This window comes from Gorilla gorilla, chromosome 16 (assembly GCF_029281585.2).
Source record: "Gorilla gorilla gorilla isolate KB3781 chromosome 16, NHGRI_mGorGor1-v2.1_pri, whole genome shotgun sequence".
NCBI classification, from domain to species: Eukaryota; Metazoa; Chordata; class Mammalia; order Primates; family Hominidae; genus Gorilla; species Gorilla gorilla.
This window is the reverse complement of record NC_073240.2, coordinates 46,297,333-46,322,537: the sequence shown is the minus strand read 5'-3', so window position 1 is coordinate 46,322,537 and position 25,205 is coordinate 46,297,333. Positions and strand designations below refer to the sequence as shown.

At 38.9% G+C, this 25,205-nt stretch overlaps 1 protein-coding gene and 1 non-coding gene across 4 annotated transcripts in view; both read left to right on the top strand.

Moving 5' to 3' along the window:
• The window catches only part of SLC30A4 (solute carrier family 30 member 4), a 43,140-nt gene extending 19,314 nt beyond the window's left edge, over positions 1 to 23,826 (top strand). For 2 of the 3 annotated variants that reach the window (XM_055363614.2, XM_004056126.5), the window contains 5 exons: positions 12,683 to 12,836; positions 14,517 to 14,718; positions 15,915 to 16,020; positions 16,807 to 16,941; positions 18,230 to 23,826. In XM_055363614.2, coding sequence (XP_055219589.1) covers positions 12,683 to 12,836; positions 14,517 to 14,718; positions 15,915 to 16,020; positions 16,807 to 16,941; positions 18,230 to 18,384 — 752 coding nt within the window. In that variant the 3' untranslated portion in view covers positions 18,385 to 23,826. The remainder of the gene's footprint in view (positions 1 to 12,682; positions 12,837 to 14,516; positions 14,719 to 15,914; positions 16,021 to 16,806; positions 16,942 to 18,229) is intronic. The other variant, XM_055363613.2, reaches the window with a different exon arrangement.
• LOC115930965 (small nucleolar RNA U13) lies at positions 11,874 to 11,977 on the top strand. The gene has a single exon (XR_004067546.1). It is a non-coding gene; the product is annotated as a small nucleolar RNA U13 (small nucleolar RNA).
• Positions 23,827 to 25,205: the final 1,379 nt, after the last annotated feature.

The window sequence follows — 25,205 nt, the reverse complement described above, 5'->3', positions numbered from 1 at the left end:
CCAGATTGAAGCGATTCTCCTGCCTCAGCCTCTCAAGTAGCTGGGACTACAGGCGCCCACCACCATGCCCAGCTAATTTTTGTATTTTGGTAGAGACGGGGTTTCACCATATTGGCCATGCTGGTCTCGAACTCCTGACCTTGTGATCCGCCCGCCTCAGCCTCCCAAAGTGCTGGGATTATAGGTGTGAGCCACCATGCCCAGTGAGTCCATGACCTTCTAAAAGGATTAGCTTTTATTGAATAAAATATTAAATGAGGAAATGAAAAGTAATTTCAGTTCTTCTTTTGTCCCGTTGATCTAGGGTAAATAGTTTTACTGTGCCTTTGCTTCTCCTTCTGTAATAAAGAGTTTTTGATATTTACTTATAATATTGTGGTTAATGTCAAATTACAGCTGATACATGTATCTAATTTGGATTATCTAGTAGTAGTCCATAAAAGTATATTACACATGTGAAGGTGTATAGAAACTGATAATAGACAAACAGGCAGATGTATTTCTGAAATTCGTGTGTAAATTATCTTTAGATGAATGGACTCTTTTTTTTTTTCGAGACACGGTCTTGTTCTGTTTTCCAGGCTGGAATACAATGACACCATCATAGCTCACTGCACCGTCGAACTCCTGAGCTCTAGAAATCTTACCCTCGCAGCCTCCAGAGTAGCTAGGACTGCATGCACATACCACCATACCCAGCTAATTTTTTAGTTTTTTGTACAGACATGGTCTTGCTTTGTTGCCAGGCTGGTCCTGAACTCCTAGCTTCAAGCTATCCTTCCACCACAGTCTCCCAAAGTGCTGGGATTACAACCATAAGCCACTGCACCAGGCCTGATGAATGGAACCTTTTAAAGTCACTAATAGTCCAGGCACTGTGGCTCATACCTCTAATCGCAGCACTTTGGGAGGCCAAGACAGGAGGATCACTTGAGCCCAGGAGTTGGAGACCAGCCTGGGCAACATAGGGAGATCCCGTCTCTATAAAAAGAAAAATTAGCAGATGTGGTGGCACACACCTGTGGTCCCAGCTACTTGGGAGGCTAAGATAGGAAGACTGCTTGGGTCCAGGAGGTTGAGGCTGCAGTGAGCCATGTTCGGGCCACTGCACTCTAGCCTGGGTGATGGAGCAAGACCCTGTCTCAAAAAAATAAAAAAATATAGGCTGGGTGCAGTGGCTCATGCCTGTAATCCCAGCACTTTGGGAGGCCGAGGCTAGTGGATCACCTGAGGTTGGATTTCGAGACCAGCCTGACCAACATGGAGAAACCCCATCTCAACTAAAAATACATGTGGCACATGCTTATAATCCCAGCTACTCAGGAGGCTGAGGCAGGAGAATCGCTTGAACCCGGGAGGTGGAGGTTGCGGTGAGCTGAGATCGTGCCATTGCACTCCAGCCTGGGCAACAAGAGCGAGACTCTGTCTCAAAAAAAAAAAAAAAAAGTAAAAAGTCACTAATATATAATATGTAATAAACAATTGTTTTTACAATGAAATCACCCGTGTTTGATTTATTTATGAGTTTGGATTTTTTAAAAAAAGGATTCGTGTCTGTGAATGATAGTTAGATATTAGTAGTATCATTCTCTGTTTCATGTTCTCATAATAATTTATATGTGGTTAGCAGCATTTATCACATCTTTTATAGCTATTTTTATGAAACTCTGTCTCCTAGATGATGAGTTAAATAGGGACAGGAACAGGTAATATTAAACTCTCTGTGTCTGGCACAAATTGTTGGATAGGCGTGGTGGCTCACTCCTATAATCACAGCATTTTGGGAGGCCATAGTAGGAAGTTTGCTTGAGCCCTTGAGTTTGAGACCAGCCTGGGCAACAAAGCGAGACCCCTATCTTTACAAAAACTTTTTAAAAAATTAGCCAGCCATGGTGGCATGCACCTATAGTCTCAGCTACTCAGGAGGCTGAGGCAGGAGGATCACTTGAGCCCAGGAGGTCAGGGCTGCAGTGAGCTATGTGCATGCCACTGCCCTCCAGCTTAGGGGACAGAGCAAGACTCTGTCTAAAACAAAACAAAAACATAAATTTGCATATTCAGGCTGAATAAATAAGGGCATGAAAGCTGTGGAACAGACAATTTAGAACAATGCATAATCCTTAAATCATTTGTTTTGGGAGTAAATGAAACCAGTTACCAAACTCAGAGTAGTGGTGTTTTTGTAATTTGGGACTAAATATTTGGAACTTGAAAACATTTTTCCATAATTTTTTTTTTTTTTTTGAGACGGAGTTTCGCTCTGTCGCCCAGGCTGGAGTGCAGTGGCACGATCTTGGCTCCCTGCAAGCTCCGCCTCCCAGGTTCACGCCATTCTCCTGCCTCAGCCTCCTGAGTAGCTGGGACTACAGGCGCCTGCCACCACGCCCAGATAATTTTTTTGTATTTTTAGTAGAGACGGGGTTTCACCATGTTAGCCAGGATGGTCTCGATCTCCTGACCTCGTGATCCGCCCGCCTCGGCCTCCCAAAGTGCTGGGATTACAGGCGTGAGCCACCGCACCTGGCCACATTTTTCTATAATTCTAAAACTGTGGTCATGTTCACAGAATAGACTATAAAAATACTCACGCCTGTAATCCCAGCACTTTGGGAGGCCAAGGAGGGTGGATCACCTGAGGTCAAAAGTTCAAGACTAGCCTGGCCAACATGGTGAAACCCCATCTCTACTAAAAATACAAAACATTACCTGGGCATGTTGGCGGCCACCTATAATCCCAGCTACTTGGGAGGCTGAGGCAGGAAAATCACTTGAACCTGAGAGGCAGAGGTTGCGGTGAGCCAAGATGGTGCCATTGCATTCCAGCCTGGGCAACAAGAGCGAAACACCGTCTCAAAAAAAATAAAAAAATAAAAATAAAACAAAAACAAAGAGAGAGAGAGAGAGAGAGAGAGAGAGAGATAGATAGATAGATAGATAGATAGATAGATAGACAGATCCTTAACATAGCTGGATAGTACTGTTGTACTGGTTGTACACCTGACTTAAAGGTCCATTTTGGGTATAGAAAGAAATTTGTCAGAAGGGAATTTTTTCTTCCTTATCTCAGTGAGGGGCTGATCCTATTTGTTTGCTTTAGTTCTTACCACTTAGAACTTCGTGGCTAAATCATCTTTTGTTCAAATCTGAGATCCATCTATATGACCTTTTGGAGAGTAAGTTACTCTCTTGAACTAGAAGTTTCTTCTTCTGTAAACTAGGAATAATATTTGTATTGCAGAATTGTGAAAAGTAAATAATGTGGTAAGGAAAATAAAGTACCTAACATGGTTCTGGCATAGAGCAAATTCCCAATAAAAGTTAGTTTCAGCCTTCTGTTTTTCCTTCCCTCTTCTACCTGCCTGTATATCATCTTACCCAGATTTTTCATATCTCTCAAGATGCTCCATGCTCCAAAATGGCCTACCGTTCTTCTCCCCCAGTCAGAATTCTTAGCTAAATAGTAGGAAAAAAGATGATTCACTCTGATGATTAAATAACAGTTTTTCAAGACATGCTTTTTAAACTCATAAGTCTTTGGTAATTTATTTGCAATATAACAGTTCATTTTAGCAAAAATCAGTCAAGGTGAAAGAAGGGTAGTCTTAGATTTGTGGGATACAGTGGCTATTCCAGGAGTCAGTTCTGTTCTGTTGCTACTTTTCCTTCATGTGAGACCATAGATTGTATAAAATCATTCAGGTTTTTATTTTTCATCTATTTTCTTTCATTATTGTTTTATAATGAACTACAATCAGCTTTTTGTAGGAAGATGGAGAGCAGGGTAGGGGCCATATGCGAGTTATTTTTAAATGCCTGGATTTATTTGATTGTGGGCATGCTATCTTATTCTGGAAGGTAATACAATTTTGAATGTAATGAAACCACACTGTAGGAGAAATCCCACAAGTTCTCAGGAGGAATAGCATTCTCTTCCAGACAAAGAGGAAATGCCATTCTAAAGAGAACAGGCTCCACCCACTTGCTTGCTTTCTGCCTCTATCCTTCTATCCTTCTGTCCTTCTGGTGAAAGTAATTGACTATATTTATATGGTTTTTCTTCCAGATGGTGGGCTGAAGAGGTTGTGCGAATTAGATAAAGATAATGCTCATGTGAAAGGACTGTAGTAAGCAGAGTTGTTTGTATTTGAAATAAAAAGCAAGATTTGCACTATGGTAATAAAAATCATCAGCCTGGGCCGGACACAGTGGTTCACTCCTGTAATCCCAGCACTCTGAGAGGCCAAGGCGGGCAGATCACGAGGGCAGGAGATTGAGACCATCCTGGCTAACATGGTGAAACCCCGTCTCTACTAAAAATACAAAAAAATTAGCCAAGCATGGTGGCGGGTGCCTGTAGTCCCAGCTACTCGGGAGGCTGAGGCAGGAGAATCGCTTGAACTCAGGAAGCAGAGCTGAGATGGTGCCACTGCACTACAGCCTGAGTGACAGAGTGAGACTCCGTCTCAAAAAAAAAAAAAAAATCAGCCTAGGCTCATGGCTAAGTGACAGTATAGGATAGATGTCTTTCCTAATGATACATAGTTTTACTGAGCAGAAACCCTGGCAGAGCTGGCTAGATGATGGATTGTCCTGGGTTAGGTACCTGGTTACAATGCTAATTCCATGTAGTTGGGATTTTTTTATCCCCTCTTGCTCTATGGATAGAAAACTATTTAGCTAAGAAGTCTTCCCGCAAACACACAGCCAAAAATAACCTATAATCTCCTAGTTAGTGATTCATTTTGACAACTTCCTCCCACCACTGACAAAAGTTATACCTATTAATTATTCACATCTTAGTGAGAATTTAATCACATCAAATAAACATCTATAGGAAAAGAATAAATTCCTAGAACTTCCTAGGGATGGGAGTTTTTATTGAGGCTGAAAGAAGACATGAGTGAGGTAGTCCACGCTGGATAGCTAGACATCAGCTTGAGAGTAGTAGGCATCTTGGGTGTGTTGTAGGGGGAGCAATAAGCAGAAGTAGGAGATTATTTATAATGGAAGGGGAGATCGAAAGACAAACTTTGGAGTTTAGCTTGCCATTCTGGTGGTGACAGTGGGCCACTGAAAATCCTCTATGATGTCTTTAGCCTGAGTTGAAACACAAATACAGGTTGAGCATCCTTAATCCAAAATCTGAAATGCCCCTTTGAGCATCCTATTGATGCTCAAAAAGTTTCAAATTTTGGAGCATTTCGAATTTTGAATTTTCTCATTAGGGGTGCTCAACGTGTACTAGTTTAGAAGTCCTAGGCAAATCCAATATAGCCCACTCTTTTTCCTTCTGTTTCCTTCCTATCCTCTATTGGAAGAAGGTAGAAAAGAAAAATAGCACAAAAGGAATTAGAAGAGAGGATATAGCTCCACTCTCCTTCCCTATTCATTTTTATAGACCTCTGAAACCTGTCTTCAGATATTTGCCATATATAGTTTTTTTAAGCAATGGAAAGACAAGTGTTACATAGTTTAAGTGAAACTGTAACTGAGTTTTGTTAAGTGAACAATACTCATTATTGGCATCATAGCATTAGCAAAGTTAACAGTTATGGTAGGCCAGTACATTTATACAACACCCATGAAAATAAATATGCTTGGGTTGTGTGTGGTTTACATAGTTGAAGCAAATATTGTTATAGTACCTCATAGTTACTTGTTGAATGAATGAATAATAGTATAGGTGGGGAAATAGGTAGTACATATGTATACAAACATAAAAATAATAATAAATTGTAATAAATCCTAGGAAGAGAAAGAATAAGGTACTTGATGGAAAATAACAGAGGATGACAGAGAAGGAATCCAGTGTTTTTCATGTGAACCTTGAAAACTCCTAGTTTTGGCAATTTATTGATGTTTTAAAATATGCAGTAAACAATTTTCATATAGTACTATTAAAACTTGATAATCATCTATGTTTTCTCCTATTTATTTTTTTCTTTAGCATTTATTAGCCATTCAAACTGTTTATTCTCTATATATGAAATTCAGGGCGTATTTTAGTTTTTATTAGATCGTTGACTATAAACATTTGTTTGTATTTCAGCCGAATGAAAAGACCTGTGATCTTGTAGCAAATACACATATTAACTCATCTTACTCCCTCTTCTCATGCTCCAGTTCAGCCAAGTGGAGTGATTTAATTATGTATGTGTAGACTTAGCTGGCAAAATATATTTTAAAAACTATATTAGGCCGGGTGCGGTGGCTCACGCCTGTAATCCCAGCAGTTTGGGAGGCTGATACGGGCATATCACCTGAGGTCAGGAATTTGAAACTACCCTGGCCAACATGGTGAAACCCCGTCTCTACTAAAAATACCAAAGAGTTAGCCGAGCATGGTGACATGTGCCTGTAATTCCAGCTACTCGGGAGGCTGAGGCAGGAGAATTGCTTGAACCTGGGAGGTGGAGGTTGCAGTGAGCCAAGATTGCGCCACTGCACTTCAGCCTGGGTGACAGAGAGAAACAAAACAAAATAAAACAAAACTATATTAATGGTTTTGTAGTATTTTCATAAAAATCTTTTTTTTTTCTGAGACAGGGACTTGCTGTGTTGCCCAGGCTGAAGTGCAGTGGCATGATCAAGGCTCACTACAGTCTTGACCTCCTGTGCTCAAGCTATCCTTCCACCTCAGCCTCCCGAGTAGCTAGAACTATAGGCATGTGCTACCACACCTATTTATGTATTTATTTATTTTTTTAGAGATGGGATTTCACCATGTTTCCCAGGCTGTTCTCAAACTCCTGAGCTCAAGCAATCTGTCCTCCTCAGCCTCCCAAAGTGCAGGGATTGTAGGCATGAGCTACCACACCCGGCCATTTTTCAAGACTTTTAAATGCTAAATTTCTATTTTGATTGAAAGATGACCATTCAAGTTCACTTAAAGTGGCTGAGGTGAGAGGACTGCTTGAGGCAAGGAGTTTAAGACCAACCTGGCCAACATCGTGATACCCTGTCTCTATTTAAAAAAACGAATTTACCTAAAGCTAATGGGGTGGTAGCTTTCACAGAAATCCAGAATTTTAATTGTGAAAGTTCCTGAGTCTCTTTTAAGAAAATGAAATAGTAATCCGAAATTTACTCCTTTTGTCTTGGAAAACTTTATTGTAAGTTATGTGACCGAAGACCAACCCAGAAGAAGAATGAGAAAATTGGAGCAGGTCATAATTTGGTTGTTGATTGAAAGCTTCTCTCTCTCTTAAATGGCGGAGTGGGAGGGAGCAGAATCTTGCCTGTTTTTATCTGCATTCCATCATGTTAAGAATATTATGAAGGAAAAATTTTTAAACCCTAAGTTAGTCCTATTTATGGTATTTCACCAAAGCTTAATGTATTCAAATGAAAGAGCTTTTTGTTTTATCAGAATAAATGATTATATTTCTGCTCTTAGAATTTTTAGTTAGATAGTATTGTCTTTGCTTTATACTTCCAATTATAAATCTCAGCCCTAACAATCTACTTAAAAGTTTACTTTTTTTCCCTTTTGCATTTATTACTACTCTATCCCAGAAGACATTTTTGGATATATGTCTATATCCCAGAAGACATATAACTGTTATAAAAGATAACAGACTAGTGTCTTTGCTTTTCACCAAGGGAACAACATTCCTTATTAATGAGGCACATTCCTTATTAATGAGGCACATTCCTTATTAATGACTAGAAAAGGGATATCATTGATAGCAGTATCTTAATATGCCATTTTGGGAGTTTCTAGAAATCAGCTGAATTCCATTACTGTTAACTGTAGGCAGGTATTAGAATCTCTTATCCTTCTCATGTGAGTGAAAACTGTGGCATAGAGAACTGACTTTTCAGCTGCAGGCTGCCAGAATATAGTAGGCCTTGTAAGGGTGGGAGTCCTTCTGCCAAGGAGCTCTGTTCATGCACTGTGTTTGACTTTCATTTCACTTTATCTTGAATGTAGGTTTGCCTTATCTGAGAATTCAAAAAGGTGATTTTTAAGTGGTTTAGTAAAATCACTGGAGTGTGGGATTTGCCAGATTTAGCATACTCATAGGATGCCTAATATATCTGAAATACTGTGTAGGACATACTTACACTAAAAAATTATTTGTTGTCTGAAATACAAATTTAACTGGGCATCCAATATTATATCTGACAGACCTACTAGGGTAACTATAATTTATCATCCAAACCAGAACAGTTTTGAGAGTGAAACGGGGCGCTATTCATAATTATGCCAGAACAGCAAACATAAACTAGGACTATCCCAGAAAAATTGGAAAGTATAGACAACCTAATTATATAAGGGGTTTTGAAGTAATTTTTAATTATGAGTTTTAAATTTTCATAACCAAGCACATCTCTATGTCATTAACTTATGTGGCTGTGAATCTTTATAAGTGTAAAGTGTATTGCTTTGTAATTTTTTTTTTTTTTGAGAGACAGGGGTCTCACTCTCACCCTGGCTGGAGTGTAGTGGCACTGTCGCAGCTCACTGCGGCCTCAAACTCCAAGTGATCCTCCCGCCTCAACCTCCCAAGTAGCTGGGACAGCAGGCATACACCACCACACTTGGCCAATTTTGGGGGGAGAGACAGGGTCTCACTGTGTTGCTCAGGCTGGTCTTGAACTCTTGACCTCAAGTGATCCTCCCCCCTCAGCTTCCCAAGTAGCAGGGATTACAGGTGTGAGCCACCACGTGCTTTATAATTTTTATATTAAAATTTTGATTAGGGCACCTTAAAAACTATGGTGAGCTAACTGCTAGCTTCAGCCTTGGTACTTGGTTAAAGTTCTCCTGGTGGTAGGAGGCTACCACAAGCACATGAGATTCTACAGTTTCGAATTTTTTAAATTATTTCTTCTTTACAGTTTTTTGTTTTGTTTTGTTTTGTTTTAAGACAGAGTCTCGCTCTGCCACCCGGGCTGGAGTGGTGCAGTGGTGTGATCTCAGCTCACTGCAACCTCCACCTCCCAGGTTTAAGCAATTCTTCTGCCTCAGCCTCCTGAGTAGCTGGGATTACAGGCAGCTGCCACCATACCCAGCTAATTTTTGTACTTTTAGTAGAGATGGGGTTTTGCCATGTTGGCCAGGCTGGTCTCGAACTCCTGACCTCAGGTGATCCGCCCACCTGGGCCTCCCAAAGTGCTGGGATTACAGGTATGAGCTACCGCACCCGGCCTCTTTACAGTATTTTTATATGTGTATACTTCACCATCAGCAGTTATAACTTTGACAAGAAATCCCTTGTGTTTTTTTTTATTTGGCTTACACCTTCTCTTTTAACTTATTTACTTTTTGTTTTTTGGGGGATTAAGTAATAACCTATTATTCATATTTAGCTTCATTTTCTTAATTGTATAGCCTTTTATCATCTTCCCTTGCTTAACCCTTGACTAATTTCATTCTAAAAAATCATCCATAAATATTTGAATACCTGCTATCAATGTGAACTACTCTCCTAAGTACTACAGTAAATATGACATGGAATAAGACTTGGACCGTATCCTCAAAGAGTGTATAGTCTGTACTTAATATAGAGGTCTCTCCATAGCTTTGTATATTTCATTTGGTCTTTTGTCTTTTTCAGCTTATATCTCGTTTAAAAATATATTAATCTCTTTCAAAGTATGATTATCTGTATGTTAGAAATAGGTGTTCCATGGTTTTTGAATAGAAATGGTATGTTTTTGTTTTATTCTTATATCTGTTCTGTTGATGCATAGGTTTTTATAGGAGTGTTTTTTTTGTTTTTGTTTTTGAGACAGAGTCTCACTCTGTCGGCCAGGCTGGGTTGCAGTGGCATAATCTCAGCTCACTGCAATCTCCACCCTCCCAGGTTCAAGCAATTCTCCTGCCTCAGCCTCCTGAGTAGCTGGGGCTACAGGGGCCCGCCACCACGCCCAGCTAATTTTTGTACTTTTAGTAGAGATAGTGTTTCACCATATTGGCCAGGCTGGTCTCGAACTCCTGACCTTGTGATCCGCCCACCTCAGCCTCCCAAAGTGCTGGGACTACAGGCGTGAGCCACCATGCCCAGCGGTTTTTATAGGCGTTTTAACTACATTAGGTGTCTTCAGGAAATAGCCTATAATTGCTAGATAATGTTTTTGTGTTATAATTTATAAATTGAAATGAAAATGTGTCAGAGTCCAATATACTTAACCAACTTTTGAGCAATGAGTTGTTCCACATAACAGTTTTCCAGATTATTTTACATATTAACACTTACAGGATTAGTGTCAGGTTTCTCTAAAGGAAAAATATTCCTTAAATTATTTTCTTCCTTTTATTGTTTGAGGGTTAACGCTTGTTTCACATAATAATGTTAATTTTCACCCAGGCTGAAGTGCAGTGGTGTGATCTTGGCTCACTGCAACCTCCTCCTCCTGAGTTCAAGCGATTCTTCTGCTCAGCCTCCCAAGGAGTTGGGATTACAGGCACCCACCACCATTCCCAGCTAATTTTTGTATTTTTAGTAGAGACGGGCTTTTGCCATGTTGGTCAGGCTGGTCTTGAAATCCTGACCTCAGGTGATCCGCCCGCCTTGGTCTCCCAAAGTGCTGGGATTACAGGCATAAGCCACCGCGTCTGGCCTTACTGTTTTTAAATGTACTTCACATTGCTCTTTTTGTTATTTTGAAAAGATACAAAATTATTTTGCTTCATATTTACATAGTAGAAAATTCAAATGGTACAAAAGCATATATAGGGCAAGGTCATCCCTGTCTCCCAGCCACCAGTTCTCCTCACCCAAGATAACCAGTTTTTTATGAGTATTTTTATAATCCTTCTGGAGATTGCATTTACAGGTGATTATTTATATATTCTCTTTTTTCTTTTTTTTAATACAAATGGTAATGTATCATACACAGTTGTGTACTTTGCTTTTTTTCACATAACACTATGTTTTGGGCGTTATTCCTTACCAGAATAAGCTCTTTTCTTCTTTATACATGCATAGTATTCCACATTACAAGGTCCCTACTAATCACTTTTTTGGTTGTTTCCAATAATTTGCTATTATATACAACGTTTAATTAATAGCCTTCATGAAGGCATGAATATTTGCATGCCTTAAGAACATTTTTTTAGTCTAAAGGTAATATGCATTTATGGTAAAAACTTAAAACACTTTAAATATTACCAAAAATAATGCAGTGAAAAATAAATCCCCTAAACTTCTAGTACCACTTCCCAAATGTAATACTTTCTTGTGATTATCAATTTGTCTGATTTTTTTCTTCTTTTCCTTTTTTAAAAAATAAATGGTTGTGTGGTATCCCCACTATATATGTATAAATAATAACTTATGAAGTTCCTCTTTGGTGGACGTTTAGGATGTCTCCAGAGTTTTTTTTTTTTTTTTTGGATGCTACAGACAATGCTACAGTGAAAGCCTTGTAGATATCTTTGCACACATGCAGGTGTTTCTATCAAGTAGAGTCCTAAAAGTACAATTGTTAGATCGAGGAATGTATACATTTTAAGTTTTGATTAGTTTTACCAATTGGCTCTCTAAAAAGGTAATACTATTTGATACTTCCACCAGTAGATCCTTGCTAACTCTGGCTATTATCAAACTTTTGATTTTTAAAAAAATGTTTGCCAATTTAATAGGAGGAAATAAATCTTATTCCTATTTGAATTTCATTTATTATGACTGATTTTGAGAATTTGGCCATTTCTGTTTATTATGAATTTTCTTATTGATTTTTTTTTTTTTTTTTGAGACAGCTCTGGAGACCAGGCTGGAGTCCAGTAGCATACGGTTCACTGCAGCCTCGACCTCCTGGGTTTAAACAATCCTCCCACCTCAGCCTCCTGAGTAGCTGGGACCATAGGTGCTCACCACCATGTCCAGCTAATTTTTAATGTGTTTTTTAGAGATAGAGTCTTGATCCTCTTGTAGTTCATGAGCTTGATAATTAGGTGTTCACATACATGTGTGAGACGTGCCACCCTGGAATCTTGTTACAACGTTGGCACATTACCCATTTGACATGAAGGGAAGGGAAAAACCAAGAGAGACGGAGTCTCACTATGTTGCCTAGGCTGATCTCCTCAAACTCATGGGCTCAAGTGATCCTTCCGTCTCAGCCTCCCAAAGTGTTGGAGGATTACAGGCATGAGCCACCACACCTTACCTGTTACTGACTTTTGAGTGTACTTTTTTATATCAAGAAATTAGTCTGTGATCACATACGTGACAAATATTTTTTCTCATTTTGTCATTTTCTACCTTGTGCATGGTCTGTAAATATACATAATTTGACCCTGGAGAGAGAGGAGTGGAGGGTAGGGAGAGGTAAGGGTAAATTAGTGGAGGATCCAGATCAGTCAAGCTGCTAACCACTTTTTTTTTCTGTAAGTGCTAAACACATTTTAAATAAGAAAAATGATTAGCCAGGTGTGGCGGCATGTGCCTATATTACCAGCTACTTGGAGGCTGAGATGGGAGGATCACTTGAGCCTGGGAGATCAAGGCTGCAGTGAACCATGCATGATCAGGCCACTACATTCCAGCCTGGGTGACAGAGTGAGACCCTGTCTCAAAAAAATAAATAAGAAAAATGACGTGAGAGAAACAATAGAGGGCTTTTATCTCCTTAGAGGAAAGAATATAAAAAAGACTATATAATATTTAGTTGGTATGAAGTGTAGTAACCATGCTGAAAATGTATTTGTTATATGTGTTTTTCCCTCTAGAGGTTTTGTCAGCTATGATTAGTGTGCTGTTGGTGTATATACTTATGGGATTCCTCTTATATGAAGCTGTGCAAAGAACTATCCATATGAACTATGAAATAAATGGAGATATAATGCTCATCACCGCAGCTGTTGGAGTTGCAGTTAATGTAATGTAAGCTCTATTTTTTTCACATTAATATTTTCAAGTACTGTGAACTCAGAGACTATTGCATATGCATTCAGTAATATTCAGTGATATTTTGATATTTTAAAAATGATATAACTCATTAACTTTTCTGATAAATGAAACACTATGGACGTTATAAATTCCTCATTAGTTTGCCCAGGTATATTGGAGATTGAGTCAAAATCATGAATTTAAGTAGGACAAAGTTTTTTGTTGTTGTTTAACTTTTAGAATACTTTTGTGTTAACTAGATTTTTTTTCTTAAGCTATCAATTTTTTTCCCTTAAAACTTTTTAGGGAAGAAAGTTTTGAAAGTTTAAGTTAGGCCACATACAGTGGTTCACATCTATAGTCCCAACACTTTGGGAGGCCAAGGTGGGAAGATCACTTGCGCTCTAGAGTTCAAGACAGCCTGGCCAACATAATGAGACCTCATCTCTTCTAAAAATAAAAATTAGCCAGGCACGGTGGCTCGTGCCTATGGTCCCAGCTACTTGGGAGGCTAAAGTGGGAAGGTCACTTGAGCACAGGCAATCAAGACTGCATTGAGCTATGATTGGGCCACTGCACTCCAGCCTGGGCAACAGAGCAAAACCCTGTCTTAAAAACAAACAAACAAAAAATAATAAAGTTGAAGTTAACTGATTTAATCACTTAGACCAGGGTCAGCAATTTTTTTTCTGTAAAAGGCTAGATAGTAAATATTTTAAGCTTTGAGATCTATATATTCTCTTTCAAAGCTACTCAACACTTGTTATAAAACAAAAGCAGCCACAGTTAGCATGTAAACAAATGAACATGGCTGTGTTCCAATAAAACTTTATGTACAAAAAAAAAATCAGTGAGCCAAATATGATCTACCAGCCACAGTTTACCAATCCCTGCCCTAGTGGCTTCTATTTGTACTTAGAATGAAATCAATTTTTTAAAAAATTTTATTATTATTAAAGTTTTAGGGTACATGTGCACAACGTGCAGGTTTGTTACATATGTATACATGTGCCATGTTGGTGTGCTGTACCCATTAACTCGTCATTTAGCATTAGGTATATCTCCTAATGCTATCCCTCCCCGCTCCCCCCACCCCACAACAGTCCCTGAATGTAATCAAATTTTTACTGCAGCCTTGTTAGTAAGACTCTGTGTACCTCTACAACTCATCTCCTAGCACTTTTGCTCACTTTATTCTGGCCCACAGTGGCTGTCTTTCTTTTTTCAAGTACACAGAGCACATTTTCATGTTAGGGCCTTTGCTCTGCTATTCTTCCGCCTAGAACACTCTTCCACCACTTGCTCTCTGACCTCCTTCAGGTATCTGCTTAGAGAAAATCTGAGAGGCCTTCCCTTACCACCCTGCCCATCATCCTCCACCCCCTTACAATGCTTTATGTTTCTCCAAAGCATTTCACATTGCCTGGCTATACATTATGTATTTATTTGTTGGCTTCTCTGCCTTCTCTACTAGAACATAAGCTCCATGGGGGTAGGGATATGTCTATCTTACCACTGTTTTGACCCAAGTACCTAGAACAGTACTGATAAATAATAGTTGCTCCAAATGTATTAAATAAATGAGTTCCATGTTACCTCATTAGTGTCTGACTAGTGACAAATGTTTTTGTCAATATTAGGAAAAATAATAATGTTTTCTTTTATTTTTAACAGAATGGGGTTTCTGTTGAACCAGTCTGGTCACCGTCACTCCCATTCCCACTCCCTGCCTTCAAATTCCCCTACCAGAGGTTCTGGGTGTGAACGTAACCATGGGCAGGATAGCCTGGCAGTGAGAGCTGCATTTGTACATGCTTTGGGAGATTTGGTACAGAGTGTTGGTGTGCTAATAGCTGCATACATCATACGATTCAAGGTAATATGATTGGTAATTTTTCTATTTTAAAATGTACTTAATTTCAACATGAAAACTAAGGCTGATTGTCATATCAGTATACTGGACACCCATGCCAGTTCTATTCATTTTACATTGATGTAAGTTTACTTGACAATCATTATAGTTCTTTTGTTAGCAGTAAACAAAATGATATCACGTCACAGGGTAACTTATCTGTATTTGGCTTTTGTAGTGCCTTCACTGGATAAATCAATTTTCTTATTTATTTATTTATTTATTTTTGAGACAGAGTCTCACTTTCTCGCCCAGGCTGGAGTGCAGTGGCACAATCTTGGCTTACTGCAGCCTCCGCCTCTCAGGCTCAAGTGATTGTCATGCCCCAGCCTCCCAAGTAGCTGGGATTACAGGTACACACCACCATGCCCAGCTAATTTTTGTATTTTTAGTAGAGACACGGTTTCGCCATGTTGGCCAGGCTGGTCTCGAATTCCTGGCCTCAAGTGATCCACCCACCTCAGCCTCCCATAGTGCTGAGATTACGGGCATGAGCCACCATGACTGCCCAGATAACTCAATTTTAAAACTCGTGATTGAATTACTAGGTAGTAAAATGTGCACTGGACTGAAAATCCAGAGATCTGAGTGGGTTCTAGTCTTGGCTCTGCCATTAATGCTTTGACCTTGAAAGCAAATACCTGAACTCTAAACTTGAGTTCCCTCTTCTTTATTACAAGGGGCTTAAACTAGTGGCTGCTAAAACTTTTTCCAGAGCTGAGTACAGTGGCTGTGCCTATAATCCCAGCTGAGGCTGGAGGATCAATTGAGCCCAGGAGTTCAAGAGCAACCTGGGCAACACACACACACACACACACACTCTCTTCTTTCCAGTTCTGACACACACACACACACACACACACACACACACACACACACACACTCTTCTTTCCAGCTCTGATATTCTAGAACATTTAGAGATGGCACAAGGAACAATAGAACAAGTGATTACATTTCTGGAAATAGGTCCCATGAGGCAAGTAACGTAAACTGTCTAGGATAGAGTGAAGATGCTTTTCAATTACAATATCCAAGTTTTAAAGGTATTCTGTAATTCTGCTAAAGAAAATCAAGCAAGAAGGGACATATTCCTTGCTTTGCTTTTCAGTCTGTTTTATATTTGTCTATTTAATCATAAATTTTGATCTATTACCCTTTAGCCAGAATACAAGATTGCTGATCCCATCTGTACATACGTATTTTCATTACTTGTGGCTTTTACAACATTTCGAATCATATGGGATACAGTAGTTATAATACTAGAAGGTAAGATCTCACTATATCCTCATTATGAGTTTATTACTTCCCTAAAGCAGATTGGGAGTCAGGGGACATTCTGAATAGGAATTACATCTTTTGCTTTCTACTAATACCTTTTAGGCTATATAACAGTACCTTACATGTATGTAACATGTAAGAATTAATGAACTCTCCCATCTTTTACCCATTTGACACTTATAATAGCTAAGCAAAGTAGGTAAGGCAGATAATGTGGTAAATTATCCCCATTTACAAATAAGAAAGTTGAGGTTCAGAGGGATAACATACTTTGGTTAAGGTCATGTTGCTAATAAACTGTGGCACTAGGACAAAAATGCAATTCTAGATTATGTATTAATTCCTTAATTCCCACTTAACTTGTGACTTTGTTGTATTTACTGCATTCTTCCCTTACTGATATTATGTGTAAGCATGAAAATAAAAGTTCTTAACAATAGGCTTATTATCATTATATGTTCTTTTCTTTTCTTCTTTTTTCCTTTTTTTTTTCTTAGTTTATCTGTTAATGAAGTATTCTGGTTTGATTGGCATTCCTTTTTAGTGAGAATGAATATGTTTTTAAAGTATGTATTACCCTCTTGTATATATCTTACATTTTTAATAAAAATATATGTGTACATGGTTTATCTTGAAGTATTAATATTTTAAAGTATTTGTTTAAAGTGAATTTAGCAAAGCCATTTGTTTTCTTTGATAAATGTCTTATCGGTAATGTAAAAGTTCCTTTATTTCCAAAATAAATTTTACTTAGAAATTATATATTCCTAATAGGTGTGCCAAGCCATTTGAATGTAGACTATATCAAAGAAGCCTTGATGAAAATAGAAGATGTATATTCAGTCGAAGATTTAAATATCTGGTCTCTCACTTCAGGAAAATCTACTGCCATAGTTCATATACAGCTAAGTATGTTGCTGGTAGTAAATGTGGGCCTGGGGTTGGTGGACTTCTGCCTTTGAAACTAAACATCCCTGCTTATAATTACGTAGAAAGACTTTTCTGCTGGAAAGATTTGTTTTAAGACAAAAGCCTTTGTCTTTAAAAAACAAAGGCTTTTGTTAACAGCCTTAAACAAAAGGCTCTTTAAAGGGTAAGTTGCAGGTCAGTATTGATACCAGAACAATAATTTTCTATCTCTTTGAGATATTACAGACTGATTTTAACCTTCAGATTAAAGGTATTAAGAATATGTCCTGACTGGCGTGGTGGCTTGCGCCTGTAATCCTAGCACTTTGGAAGGCTGAGGCGGGTGGATCACCTGAGGTCAGGAGTTTGAGACCAGCCTGGCCAACATGGTGAAACCCCGTCTCTACTAAAAATACAAAAATTAGCTAGGCGTGGTGGTGCATGCCTGTAATCCCAGCTACTTGGGAGGCTGAGGCAGGAGAATTGCCTGAACTCATGAAGCGGAGGTTGCAGTGAGCCAAGATTGCGCCACTGCAGTCCAGTCTGGGTGAAAGAGCAAGACTCCGTCTCGGAAAAAAAAAGAATATTTCCCGGCCTGGCGCGTTGACTCACGCCTGTAATCCCAACACTTTGGGAGGCCGAGGTGGGTGGATCACCTGAGGTCAGCAGTTCAAGAACAGCCTGGCCAACATGATGAAACCCCATCTCTGCTAAAAAATACAAAAATTAGCCGGTCGTGGTGACACGTGCCTGTAATCCCAGCTACTCGGGAGGCTGAGGCAGGAGAATTGCTTGCACTCAGGACACAGAGGCTACAGTAAGCCAAGATGGCGCCATTGTACTCCAGCCTGGGCAACAAGAGCGAAACTCCATCTTAAAAAAAAAAAAAAAAGAAAGAATATTTCCCATGCTCTTTTCTACATAGGAAAAGCTAGATTCTTACATTTTTATTTCTTCATTTCACAGGTTGATGCTATTGATGCTTTTTAAATCAAAATAATACATGCATGAGGTTTACTTTTAATGTGCATAAGATATTTTAATGACAGGTTTGTAACTGATGTCTGGTATTCTTTCTCTACCTGAGAGTAGACTGGAGAGGTTAGAATAATGAGAAGCTATTAAGGATGTGTAAATTGACCTACTTATCTAACAGAATAGCTTAGAGAGGGTAGAAATCAGACTAATAAAAATATATTCCCAGTATATTTCAGTTTTTTTTTTCCCTGTATCTTATTCAAGATGTAACTGTACAATGGATAGTAATGATATTTTCTTGACATTGCAGTTCCTGGAAGTTCATCTAAATGGGAGGAAGTACAGTCCAAAGCAAACCATTTATTATTGAACACATTTGGCATGTATAGATGTACTATTCAGCTTCAGAGTTACAGGCAAGAAGTGGACAGAACTTGTGCAAATTGTCAGAGTTCTAGTCCCTAATTTTATATATTTTGGGGACTCCTGCCTTATTTATCCTGCAGTCACAGACTTGAGAGCAATAAATGCAAACCTAAATGAGAAAATGGAATCCCTGACAGCTGTGTCCGTATCAAGCATCAGTCTCTCAAACAGTTGCCCCAGCCTGATAGTGCTAGTCTCTGTTTAATGGTAAAAGGAGACTTTGCCATAATTTTCAGATGAAGATGTTTCCCAAACACTGTTTACAGAATGAGACGTGACTCTACAGATACCTCATAGAAGACAATCCAAGATCATACTTCATTAATTTGACAGAGTACGTGTCTTAAAGGAAGCATCAAGAATTCAATATTTGCATTTAAAAATACTTTTTAAGGCCATTTTATATTAAGCCAGTGCTGGAAAACTGAATTTTTTTTATTATGTATAATAATCTCGACACCCAGCTTCTGGAATTGCTGCTTTCTTTTTACAGAAATTACTACCCAACAGATTTCAGGAAGTACTAGTAGTTATCCCAAAAGTGGAATAAGCATGTATTCCTAAGTGTTTCAGAAATGTTTTATTTCACAGATAAGTCTTAATGTTATTGTTATGATTATACTTTATAAACAACCTTTTCCAGATGCTACAGGGTTTTGAATCTCAAAGTTAACATTTTTGATTATTTGTAGTCTTAGAACCAAATCTTTATTTATTGTGGTCACTGTTATTAAATGATTTAGGAAACACTTTCAATATTATTCTGAATGGCTGAAGTTAGTCTTAAACTCAAATTACTATATGATGATTTAAAGCAAAATAAAAGAGCGAGGATGGGGGTTGGAGTTTCAGGTTTATGTCTTCCCGAAATCACTTTTATCATTCATGAAATTGTCTTAAAAAAGCAAGAGACTGCAAAATGTAAACAGTAATCTTCTGTCCCTTTAAGAACTGCCAACAATTTGTACAAAAAATGTGGTACATTGGTTCCTGCCTCCACTCCAGGTCATCTGTGTGTTTAGCCTTTCAGGGTAAACTCTAGAGGGTTCAGTTTATAATTCCCACCTTTCACATATAGTTCAACAACATTACTCCAGAGAGAATTTTATGTTTTATGATATGGGTTATGTTTTATTATATATTTTATGTTTTATGATATGGGTTAGGGATTCTCCATGGACTCCAGAAACCCTAAAGTACAATTTTGAGGTTTTCCAATAATACCATAGCAGAAATGTCCAAGGGGTTGGGGGAAGATATTACTTTGAGAAAACAGAAATGTAAAGGATTTTTGACCTTATGTATGTGTGTGGTTTTGTTTTTGTTTTTGTTCTTGAGAGAGTCTCACTCTGTCACCCAGGCTGGAGTGCAGTGGCGTGACCTCTGCTCACTGTAACCTCTGCCTCCTGGGTTCAAGTGATTCTTCTGCCTCAGCCTCCCAACTAGCTGGGACTACAGGTACACCACACCCAGCTCATTTTTTTGTATTTTTAGTAGAGACGGGGTTTTGCCACATTGGCCTGTCTGGTCTTGAACTCCTGACCTCAGGTGATCCGCCTGCCTCGGCCTTCCAGAGTGCTGGGATTACAGCATAAGCCACCATGCCTGGCCTGTATGTGTGTGTTTTAAAGCACTAGATAGGGATGGACATTAAATCTGTGTTGCAGGGAAACTAAACAGAGGTTTCCAAACTGAAGGCAACCTAATTGTAAATGCCTGTGTTAAAGAGGCAGCTTGACTGTTCATGTTTCATTTTGCAACCATTGGTTTTGAGATTATCTTTTATGCACATTTGGAGTCCCTTTTCAACAGTGACAGGTTCTTACACGAAGAATGGATATGGTTATTGGGCTCCTCTAAGAATCAGAGTAGGGTAACAATGTACCAGGCAAATTGTGAGTTGAAATTCTAGATAAGCATGCAGATGACTTACAATATAAATGAAGAATAGGAAACATTTTATCTTCTTACCAAGTACCTTACTATAAGTAAACCTAAGATAAGAAAACCCAGATTTACCTATAAGATTGTTCGGAGTTAATGGTGTCAATAAAAGGATTGATGGTCCCTCTAATGAAACCCAGTAGATGTTTGTTGAATTGAACTGAAAATTTATGTGGCCAGACACAGTGGCTCATGCCTGTAATCTCAGCATTTGGGGAGGCAAAGGTGGAAGTATCCCTCGAGGCCAAGAGTTCATGACCAGCCTGGTCTTTTGTAGAGACCTTGTCTCTACAAAAATATAAAAATCAGCCAGGCGTCGTGCACACCTGTAGTATCAGCTACTTGTAAGGCTGTGGCAGAAGTGCTTTAGCCCAGGAGGTTGAGGCTGCAGTGAGCCGTGTCTACACCATTGCACTCCAGCCTGAGTAACAAAATGAGACCCTATCTCAAAAACAAAAAGGAAAAGAAAATATACGTGATGGGATTCCTATTGTGAAGTCATTTAAAATAATGACTTGAATTTCTCAGAAATTTCAGGAGCATATAAACTATTTAAATCAAAATATTCTTACATATAGAAACCAAGTAAGAATAAATGAGAGATATTTCAGTGGACATCTGGACATATTTATGGACTTTGAGTATCTAGCAAGTAGAAAGGAAAAAAATATTCATCATACTCTAATCATTTTTTTATATCTATTGAGCTTGTTTCTTGTAAACTTTTCTTTATCTTATAAAGGCATATCTCGCTTTTATATCGACCTGTTCCTTAAAAAATGTATTTGATAAAACAGGCTAAAATTCATTTGAGTATTGAAAAGAATTCTTTTTTTTTTTTTTTAAGATGGTGTCTCACTGTCACCCAGGCTGGAGTGCAGTGGCACAATTCGGCTCACTGCAGCCTCTGCCTCCCAGGCTCAAGTGATCCTCCCATCTCAGCCTCCCAAGTAGCTGGTACCACAGGCATGCACCACCACACCCAGCTAATTTTTTGTATTTTTGGTAGACACAGTGTTTCACCATGTTGCCCAGGCTGGTCTTGAACTCCTGAGCTCAAGTGATCTGCCCACCTCGGCCTCCCAAAGTGCTGGGCTTATGGGCATGAACCACTGTGCCCAGCCAAAAAGAATCCTTTTGTAAAATACAGAAACACTGCAAACCTTTGTAAATCTTTTTTTTTTTTAATGAGATGGGGTCTCCCTATGTTGCACAGGCTGGTCTTGAGCTCCTGGGCTCAAGAAATCCTTCCACCTCGGGCTCCCAAAGTGCTGAGATTACAGGGTGTGAGCCACCACACCCAGCCATGAAAACTTCTGTAAATCTTAACTATCGTGTTCTGCTTAAAGTGAGGTACACATAAAGTTTCCTGTGCTTTGTTTTTGTAGGAAAAAGTACATAGTTTGTATCTTTACCTTACCGAGTCTATGAGATTTGAGAATTTGATTTCACTTTTTGTAACTTAACAAAACCCACAGAAAAGGACATTAACTTAACAGATAGGACCAAGGACTGAATGACTTCTGACAAAAAGCGTCTGGTCTATCCTTCACTTGTTGAGCTACAACCATGCATTACACTTCTCAGCTGAGCTCTCAAAGAGCTCTATGCCCTGTGAAAAGCAGTGGCTGAGTTGGATGAACACATAGCATTGTTAATTTTGCACTGGGAAAACAGATTATGACAGGACCACAGACCACAATATAAAAACTTGGCAGTTCTTTGGTGTGATATATTTTAATTAGTATTTGCAAATAATCAGAGTTACTTGTGTACATAAACCTGTGTTTCACAACTATGGCCAGATGCAACCTTTTGGTCTGTTTCAGGAAAAGACCTATTATTCCACTAACAATTATGCTGCCTTAGAAACATAATGGGAGTGTAATTGAAGAAAGCATATCTCAGAAGGTTTTGATATGCAGAACTGGAAGCTATTGTAATTCCTACATACATTTCCATTAGCTATGCCTTATGTAATGTGAGTGCAGATTTTTACAACTTAGAGTTCCCATCAGTGTTTTTTTGCCACATCACCGGGTTTCTTATTTTACTGTTTTCTTTTCAACTTTGGGTGCTTTATTTCCATTCTCTAAAACTAAGTTTCTTGCTCTTACGAGACTTAGTGTTCCTTTTGAACCCAGGTGTCCCACCTGACAGTGTTTGTCTTTCGTAGACTTTCCAGAATAGACATAGTCAAGATCAGACACGTGAGCTTCTCTCTCATTTTAATGTGAGGAAAATCATCTTTCAGAGACAAGGCACCGCTTAGAAATGTATGTCCAGGTACGAAAGAACCTTTTTAAAATGGCTGGTTGTTCCTGATCCAGATTTCTCTGCACACTGGACTTCGTAGAGTAAGTGTGGTAGACAAAGAGACTACACTGCACAACCACCAGTGAATATCATTGCTAAGAAGACTTTGGGTCGTGTTTCTCAGCCACTCTCACAGCTTTTGTAGAATTAATCATTTGATTTTGAAACAAGCAGTTAGCTAAATCTATTTTCCTTTTATGCATATATGTTAATTGGCTCAACTTAATATGGTGTTCTTACAGAATATGAGCCCATTTGAAATAAGGTTTTAGGCAATTTTGCTGTTGGCTCTGATTTGTATATAGCAAATTTAAAGTTACAGAGTGTTTCCTAGATAGAAGATTAGTTCATTTGGTTCATTTTGTCTTTGAACCAAGCCAAGCTCATGAGCCAGTTGGTTATTAATCATAAATGAACACACATCACTATATGCTATGTTGAGGGGAGGCAAGTCTGATCTTCGAATAATTGATAAAGTTTAATATCTTTGTAGCCAAAATACAATTTGCAAACCCTAACTCCAGATGTGTCGTGTGAATCTTGACAACCAGGGCTTGAGATTTGTTTTACTGATTGCCCATCAGGTATATTATTTGTGATGTTCGTGGGAGCATGCAAATTAGAAGACAGTGTTGTGGGAGTTCCTCAGTATTGAATTACATGTGTGCACTCAGGCCTGCCAGTCATTGAATTCTGACTTGTAAAGGGTTTAACCTGCTGTTCCAATCATTGAGGACCAATTTGATTTTTGATAAGATTGGAAAACATTTATGGAGACTTTCCCAGTTAAATCTATGACAGTGTCCACTTAAATAGTGCAATTTAGTATATTCTCAGATAACTGCAACACAGAATTGAAATGTGCCAGTATGTCATCTTTCTACCTGGAAGATACTGTATATTTGGAAAGTTTATGCTTCTCTCAATAACTACATGTTATTAAATAAGCCATATCACAGTTTAAGAAATTGTATATACTTTATCATATGCCCTATCAGAAACCAGGTATTTTGCATATGATTGATTTTAGAAAGATTTTGAAGCTGGGGTTTGTCCATGTTAATTAAGATCAAAGTATATATATATATATATATATATATATATATATATATATATATGTATGTGCCGTATTTGCAACTTTCACATTGTAATTTCCTATACACTTATTAAAGTATTGTTTTGCCATGTGGTTTATTAAATAAAAATGTACAGTCTCTTAAATATCTGCTCTTTTTATTAAGTAATATTAGTAGGCCTAAAAACATTGTTCTTAAAAGAAAATCTTTTATAATTATAATGTCATTTTATAATGCCCTCTTATATGTTTAAGAAATAAAACTGAAAAAAATCTTCTGGATAGTATGGAAAGATTAATTAAAAGAACCTTTCTCTTTTGGTATCAGTCACATGCAGTGATGCTACAGTCCCATCAACAGTGGCAGAAAGGAAAGAAAGAAGCCACTGTAAAATAGACTGGTGAGGACCACCAGGAAGTCTGAGAGTAAGAGCCTGCTGACTCTCCAATCGTGTGGACCAGTCCACACTATACCTCCCAGGCCAAATCTGGCCTGCAAGCCTGTTTTATTTGCCCCAAGAACTAAGAATGATTTTTACATCTATTAAATCACTGGGTGCAGTGGCTCACGCCTGTAATCCTAACATTTCGGGAGGCCAAGGCAGGTGGATTGCTTGAACCCAGGAGTTCAAGACCAGCCTTGGCAACATGGTGAAACCTCATCTCTACAAAAAATGCAAAAATTAACTGGGCATGGTGGCACATGCCTGTGATCCCAGCTACTCAGGAGGCTGAGAGATAGGAGGATCGCTTGAGCTCAGGAGGTCTAGGCTACACTGAGCCGTGACGGTGCCACTGCTCTCTAGCCTGAGTGACAGACCCTGTCCCCATCCCCCCCCCCCAAAAACAGTAAATATTTCATGGCATGTGAAAATTATATGGACTTTAAGTGAATTTCTGTGTCTATAAAGCGTTACTGGAACACACCACACTCATTCAGTTACGTATTGTCTATGGCTGCTTCCATGCTACCGTGGAGAGTTGCGTAGTGACATAAAATATTTACTATCTGGCCCTTTATAGGAAACGTCTACTAACCCCTGGTGTAGAGTGTTTTAAGACTATAACAAGCCGGGTGCGGTGGCTCATGCCTGTAATCCCAGCACTTTGGGAGGCTGGAGTGGGCACGTGAGGTCAGGAGTTTGAGACCAGCCTGGCCAACATGGTGAAACCCCGTCTCTACTAAAAATACAAAAATTAGCTTGGCATGGTGGCAGGTGCCTATAGTCCCAGCTACTCGGAAGGCTGAAGTGGAAGAATTACTTGAACCCAGGAGGTGGAGGTTGCAGCGAGCCGAGCCGAGATCACACCACTGCACTCTAGCCTGGGCAACAGAGTGAGACTCCGTCTCAAAAAAAAAAAACACTATAACAGCATATATGGATGCAGTGAAGTCTCCTAGAACCTGCTTGCGAGTTTTTGTGACTGGTAAGTCTGAAGCCACCTGAGTCACCAAAGATTCTTTCATACCTTTACCTTTTTTCTCATTTTAATCTTCCTTTGGGTTTGGGGCATAATATAAGAA